This window comes from Ciconia boyciana, chromosome 7, assembly GCF_034638445.1.
Source record: "Ciconia boyciana chromosome 7, ASM3463844v1, whole genome shotgun sequence".
NCBI classification, from domain to species: domain Eukaryota; kingdom Metazoa; phylum Chordata; class Aves; order Ciconiiformes; family Ciconiidae; genus Ciconia; species Ciconia boyciana.
In genome coordinates this window covers 20214007-20227605 of record NC_132940.1, presented here as the reverse complement: position 1 = coordinate 20227605, position 13599 = coordinate 20214007, and the positions used below count along the sequence as shown (strand labels likewise).

Genomic DNA, 13599 nt, shown 5'->3' with positions numbered 1-13599 from the left:
GGGAAGTTAAAGGGTGGAAAAAAACATAACAGTTCTCAGAAGAAGCTATAAGAAATACAAAAATTAAAGACTAAGAAGGAATTGTCATCTTCAATGGCATCAAAGGAATCCCACACCTACAATGTTGAAACATCACCCAATCCATAAGATGTTACTATACAGTACTACAGATGGCACGTTAAGCTATCAGTCAAAATCGCCATCAACAAAATCAACCTGAAAACCCAAACATATCTGTCAGAAAAATAGTAGCAATCAATCAACAGGGAAACATGCGGATAAAGTCTCCCACACACTGGAGCCAGAAAATGAAATCCATCTTAATACAGACCTGCGTGTAAAACAACTAATTTCCATGCGTTTTAAGACACTCATTTGAGATCTTTTCCTCAAATTCTTAATTTACATTTAAAATACGTTCTACTAAAAGGCTGGCACAAGAAAAGCACTTACAGCAGGCATTGCGGTGATGAAGTTGAACAAGTATTTCCTGAAGTCTTTTCTGCTGCGGCCAATGATAGCACTGTAAACGACCATCAGCTAAGAGTTAGTTGCAAGAGAAACAAGGAAGTATAAGCTAGCATGTCTGAAGTGGACAAATTCTCAGTGGACCACACAGAGGTAAAAAAAAAATCATCGTGGAAACATGTAATATCAGCTGTAGGATCAAGTATGACAGACTTCTGTAAGTTAAGTGGTAAGTGACAGACTAAGCAATTATCTCCCTTCTGTTCCTGCAGTAACTGCCTGCATTAAGGGCTCAGAAATTCATGGTCACAGAATACCAGTTCGTTTCCTTCTTTGCTTTCATAGATTCTCACAAGAGAGCAACAAAGCAGTCCTTCCATTCTACAAAGCACTGAAAGACTCTCCTGAAATACAATATCATTTTGAATTACACTTCAAGACAAATTCTGACTTGCTTCAATTAGCAACAACAGCAACAAGAATAATCAGTCTAGAAAACACTTTCTAAAACATTAAGACAGAAAGCATTGTGTTTCTCAATCGAAAGAGCAAACAGCTCAGTAGGAAGAAGTAACAGTCCTAATATCCAAACAACATGTCTGAGTCTATGCCATAGAACCACTATGCCACTATTCTGAAGTGCCTTCTTGGACGTTCAGATCAACGTAAGATTTAGAGTCTTCAGTGTACAAAATATGACCAAAAGAACTGAAAATCATTTAATATGTAAATTTTGGTTAAAAAAAAATTGTGTCCAACAGCAGAAAAACAGTTGATTAAAAATGAACTTTTTTCTTTTAGAAAATATAAGGATCCCCCTCCCTCCAAAATTGCAACTATATCAGTTTTCCAACTGTTTCATGTCTGAATGTGTGTTCTGACGGATTACTTCCCCTGTTAAACATAAGAAAGAATGCTTAAAAATAACAAGTTTATAGATACCTTTCAATGACTGTTCCATTTTGAATCATCCAAATATCACAATATGTGCGGACTACCAGCATCACAGCAATAAGCAGCAAATAACCTGTCTAGTATAAACATAGAAGCATAACAGTTAAACAATGGATAAAATTCACCACTTTTTTCTAGTAAGTGGTCCAACCACATCTAAGCGGAAAAATATTACCCTGCTGCCCCCAGCTAATGCAATATTTGCTTACTTTGCAGGAAACACATTAGCATACAATATTTTTAATAGAATACTGATTACATTTTTATGAAGAAACTTTGTCTTTTTAAAAGGTGTATTTGGTTGATACACATACCGGACACATCTTATAAGATGGAACACTGCAGGGATAAAGAAGTTACTGCTATTCCAAGACACTTTTCTGCTATAAGCACAGGGTCATATAGGTTGCAAGGGACCTCTGAAGGTCACCTACTCCACTCCTCACTCAAAACAGGGCCACTAGTAGCCAGTCACACCTTGTACCATTGATCAAAAACCAACAGTCCAGCCAGTGGTCCATCCACCTCATGGTCCAGTCATCCAGCCAATTCAGTTTGCCTATCAGGGTGCTAGGGGAGACCTTAGGCTCAAGGCCTCACTAAAATCAAAGTATTCAACATCCTCTAGTCTTCCCTTATCCACACTGCCAGTCATCTCATCACTGAAAGCAATCAGGTTAGTAAGGCATGATCTGCCATTCATAAATCCACGCTGGCTGTTTGCAGTCACTTTTTTTGTCCTTCATGTGGTCGGAGTTAGCTTCCAGAAGGATTTGCTCACAGCCTTACCAGGAATATGGTAAAGCTGACCAGCCTGTAGCTGCCAGTATATTCAGTTTTGAAGACGGAAGTGCTGTTTGGGTTTTTTGGGGATTATCAGTAACCTCTTCTGATGGCCATGACCTTTTGAAGTTGATGGAGACCAGCTCTGTCAGCTCTCTCAGAGGCATTCCCATCCATGCTTCTGCCTTCTGTGTACTTCCTTTTTGTGAATGAGCTGAAGGTCCCTGTTCATCCAGGCTAGCTAGCTGCCATGCTTGTTCTACATTCTGTACATTGGAATTCATTGCTCTTGTGTCCGATGTATGTTGAAGTTCTAATATATTACAGTTAATCACTTAAGTTCTGAGCTCAACTAATGCTCTTTTAAAAAAACTTAAGTGTTCTGGAAAGCATGAGAAAGATGCTGAGGGAAACAATTTTACCTTGCTAAATTCTAGTCTGCATAGCTTTCCTGAAATGATGCTTACAGACTTTCTGACAAATTCACCTTCTAATAAGGGTTGGCCTAGATATAAGTTACAAAAGCAAAATTACGGATGAACAGCATGCTATTTAAAGATAAGAAGCATTTGCACAGAGAAGTATACTACCTTGCATCGAATCAAACAAAACCTGGATGCCCTTTTAAAAGAAGACATGCTACAGATAGCAGTTATTAGCTGACAGTAAATGGCTTACCTTGAAACCAGAATGAACTTTTGAATTGAAACCAGAATGCAACTTTTTAGTGATCTAACAACTGAACATACATGTAGAATTTTATATTAATATGTTGCTATTTTAAAACATATAGTACAATTTAGTCCTATTCAAGCAAGGTATATGCTTTTGTTTAATTTGTGATGTAATTACAAAAGAAAACTTGACTCCAAAAATGCTCATTTTTATTTGTGACTGCAGGCAATGCTTACCTCTTTACAAAGTGTTCTAGGGACCATTATTTTCAAGATTCGACATATTCTTGCGAAAAACACTCTGTCCACCATTGCTCGCTCCTTCTTTCCCTCTTTCTGCTTCACACAGAACAAGCAAAACAAGAAAAGTGAGATTTTTTGGTAATGTATTATTTAAATGTTGATGTGATATTTTCCCTATCCAAGTTATCTACAGCTACCTTTCTTCTGCAGCATTTGCAATATTTTCCTCCAATTTAAGACTTGCTTACACAAGTTAAATGAAATGTAAGAATTGGGAGCGTATGCCCTCACAGCTAACAGAAATCCTAAGTAAGAGTACTAAGCTATCAAAACAAATTGCAATAGGAAGTAGCTCCCATGATACAAAATAATATTTATTTCAAATGTAGTTAAAAGTGATACACAAACAATGCAGACCATAGCATTAAAACATCCAATTACAATGCAATCTGCCATCTCTTAACATTGCTTGTCTCTAGAAGACACCATCAGCCAGTATTTTTAAAGATGCCTTCCATTATTTGTCTAGACCATCAATGGTTTGAACTCCTTGACTGTACAGCCCAAACTTGCTTCAAGTGAAACCAGAATTTGTTATTCCTTTAAAAACAGTGCAACACACTCCTAGTGAGCTAAATCTACCAGACTCAAAACCCCTCCTGTACCCAAACACTTTTTATTTGGGTCAGTTGCATTTGTTTACTCTATATAACCCAAATCTTCTGTCTCGACTAACCTGAATACTTTTTAAAAAGCTAATGGTCCAGGTATCTTTTCTTTCTTTCGTTTTCTTTCTTTCCTTTTACAGTTGTGACATAAGGATTCAGTCCTGAAAACAGACTAAAAGGGCATACGTGTGTACTTAAAACAAGTCCTGTCTAATCAACCTAATTCTGCTATCTTTGCTACCCAAGGCTCATGTGAAGCACAAGTTATCAATGCCTATAGTAATACTACAACATACTCAGACAGCAAGCCTGAAAGAAAAAACTAGGGATACAGGATATGGAAGACAAAAAAAGTAGCCTGTGATTCACCATTAATCAACTCAGACAATCCTATCAAGCACTCTATTTTTTTTTATTTCCAAGGATGATTAAACCACAGAAACTTGCACAAAGAGCCCAACTTAACCTCCTGACTTACTGTTTACATATGTAACATGATGGGCAACAAGTGCAAGCTCTCAGCCCCATCAAACACAAATTTACTCTGAATGCACTGTGAATAAGCCTACACCTGTTTTTCATGGGATTAAGTCAACTATAGTCCTGTCCTTTTCAAAAAACTATGTGAACACAAGCTACAGATAAAAATTCTAGCCAGATCAGATGCTATATGGTAGATGATAAAAATATTTCAGTTAAAAATTATTTACGCAAAAATTCAAGCAACCCCAACAACTTAAGACTACTGTCCAGGCCTAATGAAGCATGACCCTACACATGTTATTGCTTTTCTGTAATAGAAATGACAAACACAATGTTTGATGTGCAAAATTTCTAGGAGTACCTGACTAAAGATATTTGATGTCTGATCTGAACCTGTTTGTCCTTTCTATTCATCTCATCTCCATTTCTACTTTTGCGTTGCACTTAAATTAATTCCAATATCTTCTTTCCCAGAGGTTTTTTTTCCCTTAGACTGTTAATTCCTCATTCAGTATAATTATATCCAAGATGGGTAAGAATAAGAGAAGGCTAGTTAAGACCTGTAGAAATAGGTATAGCTATGCAACATACAAGTGTTTATGGCAGATAGTGCAGTCAACGTCTGGCTAGAAGTTAACACAATGCTTGCATACAGCTTTATATTTATCCAGTGCAAGCCTTTTCTTAAGTTTTCAGCGAAGACGGAAGTATGCGGACTAGTTATCTATTCATACCATCACATCACCCAATATTTCCAGTTATGGGCTCTGCCCTTTGGATTAACTGTTGTATTTTATTTGAACATGAAAAAAAACCTTGACTTATAGGGATATAATCTATCCTTTTCAAATAAATGAATTAACAAACACACAAAAGACCAGCGAAACACCAAACCTTCTATCAGAAGTCTGAAGTACTTTTTAGAAATGGTCAGACTCTACATCTTGTTCCATACTTTTTTCTTTTAAATAAAAAGCAAATACAAGTCATAAAAAAAAATCTACAGGCACCTTGTTTGTTGCTATTTGTACAGCCAAACTTACAACACTAGTCCTTAAACATTCATAAGGCACAAAGAGATGAAAAAGCACTCGGTATACATCAAACGCATATCATTACGCAGTCAAACTTCAGCCATATGTGATTAACCTGATTCTTCCACTTGTTTCACCACTGCAAGTCTGAAAGTATCATTCAAACCACACTTGCACCATAGCCATCATTCTGTCCAAAATAAAACTACAATTACGGGACTTAAAGTTAAAAATATTACCAGTATTATTTAAAATTATCAAAAATATATTACATGAAGAAAGAATTACCTCATTGTTCTGCAACACTTGTTTTCCACTTCTTTTACTGTAGAGGAAAAAATAAAGTATTTTACTTGTTATTAACACACATTTCTTTGTCTTGATCTCTACACAGAAGAGACAAAACGGAAAGCCTGGGAATATATCCCTATCTATTTCTTTCAAAGCAGTACAGTGTCTTCACAAGAGGTCTACCTTTTATGTCAAACTTTTGTGTTGTTTTTATACTATTTCAATGAAACCTTACTCCTTCCAGCATTCAGTTTCATGTAGGGAAACTGTCTCCCTGTTTCACCTCCGAGTTTTGCTTTACTTTGGCTTTTGTACCATGAACTCCCAGTGTTTTTATGTTTCTAACATATACTTTGCAAGCATGGCTACATAGTTCCACTGACCACAAACAAAAACTAGACAAATGCAGATTCAGCAACCCAACTTTGATGTTTTTGCACTATCTACATAAGCCAACCAGATTTGTTTTGCATTGTATTTGACTTTCAAATAACACATTTTACTATACATAAAGATTATTTGTTCATAAACATGCGCTGCAGGGGAAAAAAAGTCAGATCCTGTGAAACCAAGTTGCTGCAAAGGTGTGCATTAGAAGGGGAGCTAGTTTTTTATTCTGTCCTTTTTCCTTCCCCTGCATTTTACAGAACAGTTAGAGGAAAAATATTTATCAACTAGTGCTAAACAAATTCAAAAGTACAATGCTATTCTTCTTCCTCTCCTTTTAAGAAAGGCAAGCTGACATATAAGACAGTTATAGTTTGTCTGTCTGCCTTTCTGCATATTCAAACATCAGACAAGCACATGAAGCTGTTGGGAGAGCTTATGCATTTATGTAGTTTAAAAGTGACAGCTAACCATATTAAATTGTAACCTACCACTTCTCAACCATCATACCAAAACAGTGAGAGCAGGCTGCCTTAAAACTACAATATTCATACACTTTCAAGACAGCACCTAGGAAATTACAGGGAAGCAGAAACTATGAGAGGCACTGCTCCTTCTGCCTACAACATCAAAACAACTGCAGACTGCCACACAACCAGTTATCCCGCAACTTCATCAACAGTATCATTTCACACTTGTGCTTTAAAGCTCTGCAAAGAAAATATCTTAAATATCTGCAAAGAAAATGAAACCAGGCCTATTTTAATTTATGATGATTAGCAAGATCTATGAATATCACTGACCAATGAAGAGAAATAATTATTATGGAAGGAAGAGGCAAGGTAGCAGAAGAATGAGAAAAGAAGGCAAGGAGGAGACCATGCAAGTGAGAAGGGAGAGATGCCAGTTTAACAAAACATAAAGGTAATGGTGAGATGGAAGCCTGAGAGGAGGAGAAAAAAATCTTGTAAGACTACTTGTGCAAAATACAGAACAAAGAACACGAAGGGTGGCAGAGGGCAGACTGGGGGAGAAATAACTTAATGAAAGTTCAGAAGAGATATAACACTTAATCAGACCATGATGGAAGCATGTCTGCAGAAACAGTAACAGTGTGCAAAGTCTAGGAAACAATCTAGTTAGAGACTACATCCTCGTGACGTAGGGGCAATGTATTGCTGGTACAAGAAACTTCTCAATACATCTTGTAATTTTTCAAAGTGCAAAGACTGACCTATCTTTTAAAAAGTGTCCTTGCGTATGGATTAGTCCAATCACATCTGGTTTGGGACTAGGAGAAAAGTAGTATTCTTAGGTGTGAATAAGTCATGATCAAACCATGTGGGCATTTCCCTAGATTATTCACGACTTGCAGTAATGCAAAATGAATGTATGCTGCTCTTCCAGATATGCTATAATAATTCCTACCTTTGTTGCTTCAAGGCCTGCCAATGTTTGAAGTCCCAACACTCGTAATACACAACTATTTCACCTTTAAAAGGATCAGAAGTGAATACATTAAAATAGTAACATATTAAGAAGATGATGAGGCCCAGAATTATTCTGGCAGTGGAATACTTTGATGTATTTATTCATACATTTTTTTCCTACAGTAACTGTTAAGAGAAATTCAGTAGCTGAAGCTACTGAACTGAGCTGAAACTGATTATCCATTAAAGAGAAAGGACTGTTCAGAAACAGTGATCTTATATTTAATTGTGAACTCACATTTAATTAGAATTTACATTTATAAAGTTTAAGATAAAAATTAAGTATTTGTAAATTCAAAACCTAATGAAAAAAGAGCTTTAACAGTATTTTGTTCTCTTTTTCTGAAAAAATTCATGCAAGCTCAAAACAAGACTAATACTTCAATAAGAAAGGAAACAAACATATATGAAGTATGGATTATCTAGAAGCAGAAAAATAAATGTGGCTACATAGCTCCAAAAATGTTGCTCTTGCTATTAAAAAAAAAAGCCATTGTTATTTTAACAAGTAAAACCATTTTACTTGCAACAAAAGACTGCCATAGTTCTGCCTAGAATAAAACTTCTACAGGCCAATTACTGCAGAACTTTTCCCTCTCAAGAGTCTCATTTTTTCAGTCTGATACCTCTTGGCACTACTCCAGACTCTGTTATACTATTGTAGAACTTTTTTTGAGAGAACTGTGGTTGCATTCTCATTGAATTTTAAGACTAAATAACAGCCTCAATTAGTCAGCAAGAATACAAGACGACTATCCGGTTACAGCAGAGAGCTCTAACATTTGGAATAGATTCAAGCTCTCTATTATTCCAGACCTCTCATTTACTTAATGCTGGAGCATCACAAGCCTTACTGGTGAAGGAAAGTAAGCACTACATGCTGTCCAAATTCTCTACTGCAAATAACTCCTCTGGTATAGGAGACATCGTTGAACAGCACAGCGTAAGGACTGCTTGGAACAGAAACATAAGGCTGCCTTTTACTGCAATGTTAACTTTAGTGATTACCCTATCCACACATACTGCTCTCCAGTTTGAGCTAAACTGTGCTTTTTATTATCACAGGAGTGCCTTGAAGCTCAAGTGCTACTGATGCTTGACTTGGTGATGTGGTAGGGTAACAGCTGTGATACAGCTCCGGTTAGTACAATTCATCACATGCTTACTAAATATTACTGCAATTCAGGCACCTACTATCAAATTGCAGAAGAGCTCTACTCTTGATCTTTAGTGTAGTTACTCTCACTTCATCACAAGGTACTCACAATGAAACCCTTCCCTGAGCGTATGTATTGAGGCTGAAGCTGGAGTGGCTGGGACAATGAAAGATCCCAAAGCAAAAACAACTTCCAGACAGTTCGAATGGGAGTAGCACTGGATTCAGCAGTGATGTGAAAGGTGTCCCACAGGGAACACATTTCTGTTCCTCTCTACCTTGAAGCCAGAACTGTGCAGTGACTGTTCACCATTCATTTCTCCCCTTTTCCTTCTATATCAGAAAATCCTAAGATTTTTCTCCTGCCCTTCCCTGGATTTGGATCGTTTTTTTACTTCCAGCCATCAGCTCCCCTGAGGCACTAGATTTTATCAAAAAGAATTCAATAGTTACATTACAGATACTAAGAGAATACAGGACCTTGCTTTAGGTGACCAAAAAAAAGGTATGGTGACAAAGTAAGACTACAAGAACAAATATTAAAAAGATGACTTTATGGCAAGAAAAAAAGAGTATGGCATACACCATAAAACAAATCTCATCCAGGAAAGTATATTATTACATTTTTGAACTTCTGAATGCCTAACTTTGCAGCTTAAAAATAATAATGTGATTTTAAACGGAACCATGACAGTTTACATATGGAGAGACTATTTTGAAAGCATGAGTCAAGCACAAATTAATACAGTAACATTTACTCAAAACTACACAAAAACTTGTATTTTGAACTGCTCTAATTTATTTCTCTGAAATAATAAAACCTGTAGAAATACAAAAGCTAGCTTTCTTCCAAGCTCCTACTGTACCAATAGAATACAGACTTGTGTAGCAGAATTACTTAACTTACTCATCTCCAATGTCTGCTTGCTTTTCAGTTTTTCGACACTGAAGATGCTTGACTGAAACTAAGTTTACTGCCAGGGAGTTACGAAAAAAGACCTGCCAATACAGTAATGAAATAACAGACTTCATTAAGTAGCAAGTACATAATGGACAGACTTTTGAGCCTCCTTCATACCCTCACAGACAAGGAGGAGTGATGATGGTGAGAGGTTTTTGAAAAGGGTTACCCAGACAACATATAGAAAAAAAAGATGAGAAAAATTATGGTACTAAAGTATTTCTAACACTGAGCCAAATCTATTGATTTTAATAGGAATAGTTTTATAGGACTAATTTTATCTATAGATAAGGATAGGAACACAGAATATTCCAAGATGAAACAAGACTTAAAAAGTGTTTCTGCATAGTTTCTTTACAACTTTCCATGGAAGCATTAAAGATCTTAATTATACACATCTCTCTGCCTGCATTCATCAGGTACTACTGCTACACTAGTCAAGTCTTTCTCCAAACTTCCACAGTCTCAGGCTTAAATTTTAAAGCAGTCAGTAAGTCAAATTCTACTTTCAATGGCAGAACTTCATCCATAGATCACCATGGTTGATGTAGCAACCCCCCTGCAGCAATGCAGATCACAAAGCCAAGAACAAATCATATAGAATGAGATACAAAGTACTTTTGATTCAGATGCTCTATCTATGGAATAAACTTCCAGAATACCTAGATTAAGTAACTCTAAAAATCTTCCTCTATCCTGGGGATGGGGAGAGAAGGAGCTTCTATAAAGACTTAGTCCTATTAAAATAATAATTAAAAACCCCCTAACTTTCATCATCTTCACACAACCATCTATAGTAACAAAATATAAAGGTCAGCATGGGTTTAATCTATATAAATTTTCATGGTGTTTCCTCTGACTGCTACCTTAATGCTAAACAAAACAAAGCATTCTTTCAAAATTTTCCTCTATGCTCATAGTGTTTAAAGTCAGACTCAAATTAAACGAACACTTCGGTGACTACAACAGGCATACAGGAAAAGCCACTTTTAACTACAGCAATGTCTTAGACACTCCTTATCAAGGTTACCATTTCTGATAGGGAGTACTATGACCAGTTTTGGACCCCCAGTTCAAAAAAATATTGATAAACTTGAGCAGGTACAGCAGAGGGCCATCACGATGGTCATGAGTATGTAGCACTAGCTTTCCATTACCCAAGAGGCCACCGAGGAGACAGAGCCAGATTCTTTACATGGGCATGGGGCAGGGGGGGAGAACAGACATGAACTGAATTGGGGAGGTTCTAACTGGATATAAGGAAAAAAATAATTAAAAAAATAAGAATCACTATTACAATAATAGAGCATTGGAACAAGTTCTCCAAAGACTCTGGAATCTGTCATGGGATGTTTTCAAGATCTGACTGCACAAAGCCCTCAACAACCTGGTCTGAATGTGATGTGGATCCTGCTTTGAGCAGACACTTGGATTAAGTAACCTTTTGAGGTGCCTTCTATCCTAAACCATTCTATAATTTTACTTTTATGAACAGGCCAGAGATATAATGCGATATGTATAATCTGAAAAAGTTTCAAGAAAAGCAGCATCTCAGATGTAGCCTGCTACCTGCTATTTAACTGCACACAGCTTTTACAGCAAACATACATGTAACAAGTGAAGAAAGTTATCAGCAGTACTGGGATGACACAACTACACCAAACTTTTCATTCATACATGCATGATAACTGAATAGCAACTCACTAAAGATAAGTAAATAGGCAAGTACTTACCCAATAGACAGTAGGCAATAGAACAAAACATCTTTCCCCAACATCGAGAAACATGATTAGCCAAAACCAGCAAGATGTTTTAAAGAAACTAATAAAGAGTTCCAGGACTCTGTACAGGCACTTGGCAGCTGATGCAACTTCAAGGGCAGCAGCATAGCACAGGGGGCAGGCAGAAAACTTGATGATAATACCACGCAATTTCAGTCTCCAAGTAAGTGTTGGTCACAGCACTCACTCTTTGGGTTTAACTCTATTTCTGCACCAGACAAGCTATTCTCTCTAAAGAAACAAGCGACAATGGCGGTTACTCAAAAAGGATCATTCTCAACATTACTGAAGAAAAAAGTGATTCGAGAAACTGGGCAAGCCTTCAAGAGGCCGTTGAGTCTAGTTACTGAAAGGTCTCAGGAATACTAGTTCTATGGTATTTATTAGCAAACAGGAAAAAGTTAAAGGATTACTATCTCTAGAAATACCTGTCTCCTTCAAGAACAAAGTTCAGTGGAAGCAATCTACACCAAGCTAAGCGTAACAACAGGGAACTGCAGATGAAGAGAGAGATAAGCAAGACCTCCACTTTAATGACAGGTGAGGAGGAAATAAGAGTTTGAAAATGTTATGTTGTGCTTAACAGCAAAAGCAGCTACAAATTTCAGGTCATGCCACCTTCCTTCTGTAGAGTAGGATGACTAGCTTCTGCCCAACACAGTGCAAAGGAAAGATATCTGTTTTAGGGATAAGTGGAGCTTTTCAAAGAGTCGTTACTTCTAAGCAACCTTTGTATTTGTATTTTTTAGACCTTACATTCTAGAATGGCACTGGACAATTTTCATAGCTTTAAAAAAACCCATGCAAGATAAACGATTTTGTAATAGTTCATGATTATTTGTGCAGTTTTCAGGTCAGTTTTGCAGTCAAGATACTACTGTGACATTGTAAAGAGAGAATACAATTCAAATGACTAAAGATGGAATGCAACAATATACCTTGTTACGGTGTGAAGAAATAACAGCTATAATGAGAAAAGTATAGTGTCGCTCATAGAACACTCATTGGTAGACACAGCTTCATATTGCATACCCCACACAGAGGAATAGAGAGCAACAGTACAGTTATTTCAGGTCAAGGGCAGCAACCTTACTCAGAACCCTGGGCACAGTCCAAAAGCATGCCCATTTACGCAGTACACACTGAGCGCACACAGAAACCAAGAGCACAATTTTCTTGGCTCTAGGTTCATGGCTAGTCGCAGTATAACCAAAAATAATGTGAGGGTAATGCATTCAGGCAACCAAGAAGGGGACTCTGAGAAGGTCACAGACAGCTATGTCACTGCAAGCAGGGGCTCTGAATTGGTCTGCATTGCTAAAGCTCAAAAAGTTTCTACAAACATTTGAGAAGAAGGTAACAAAGCAGAACTGTTGTAGAGGAACTGAACTATGTTCAGCTCTGGGACCCCCAACAATAAGAAGGACATGGACCTGTTGGAGCAAGTCCAGAGGAGGACCACAAAGACAATCAGAGGGCTGGAGCACCTCTACTACGAAGACAGGCTGAGAGAGTTAGGGTTGTTCAGCCTGGAGAAGAGAAGGCTCTGGGAAGACCTTCTAGCAGCCTTTCAGTACCTGGAGGGGGCCTACAAGAAAGCTGGAGAGGCACTTTTTACAAAGGCATGTAGTGATAGGACAAGGGGTAATGGCTTTAAACTGAAAGAGGGTAGATTTAGATTAGATATAAGGAAGAAATTCTTCACTATGAGGGTGGTGAGGCACTGGAACAGGTTGCCCGGAGAAGTTGTGGATGCCCCATCCCTGGAAGTGTTCAAGGCCAGGTTGGATGGGGCTTTGAGCAACCTGGTCTAGTGGAAGGTGTCTCTGCCCATGGCAGGGGGGGTTGGAAGTAGATGACCTTTAAGGTCTCTTCCAACCCAAACCATTCTATGATTCTATGAAATTCTAAGTTTCAGTAGAAGTCTGCATCTTGATAAGGAAGTAACATGTAAAGAAAAACCTTAGAGCTGCTAGTTTTCCCTTAAGCTTGTGCTCTGGCCTGAGCTGTGGCTGTAGCTCTCCCTCATGGATAACAGTGGAAAAAGGCTTCTAACTAGTTCCCTGCAAAGTGAAAAAGGAAATCATTTCACAATGTTACACACACTTACACTAGATCTTGGCTTAGACAGCAATCATTTTATGCAAATTAATATGAGAGAAACCACTAATTAACTACCCAGGCCCAAAACAAAGGCAGTCTGAATGCTAGGAGTAGGACTGAGTC

At 37.5% G+C, this 13599-nt stretch overlaps 1 protein-coding gene across 4 annotated transcripts in view; it reads right to left on the bottom strand.

Moving 5' to 3' along the window:
* ABCD3 (ATP binding cassette subfamily D member 3) overlaps positions 1–13599 on the bottom strand; it is a 35928-nt gene that overhangs the window by 15985 nt on the left and 6344 nt on the right. Inside the window, exons 1-6 of one of the 4 annotated variants that reach the window (XM_072867378.1) lie at positions 9539–9557; positions 7414–7477; positions 5596–5632; positions 3117–3218; positions 1411–1499; positions 454–523 (exon numbers count right to left, since the gene is read on the bottom strand). In XM_072867378.1, coding sequence (XP_072723479.1) covers positions 454–523; positions 1411–1499; positions 3117–3218; positions 5596–5632; positions 7414–7477; positions 9539–9542 — 366 coding nt within the window. In that variant the 5' untranslated portion in view covers positions 9543–9557. Of the gene's footprint in view, positions 1–453; positions 524–1410; positions 1500–3116; positions 3219–5595; positions 5633–7413; positions 7478–9538; positions 9558–13599 lie in introns of those variants that run through there. The other 3 variants (XM_072867379.1, XM_072867376.1, XM_072867377.1) reach the window with 3 other exon arrangements.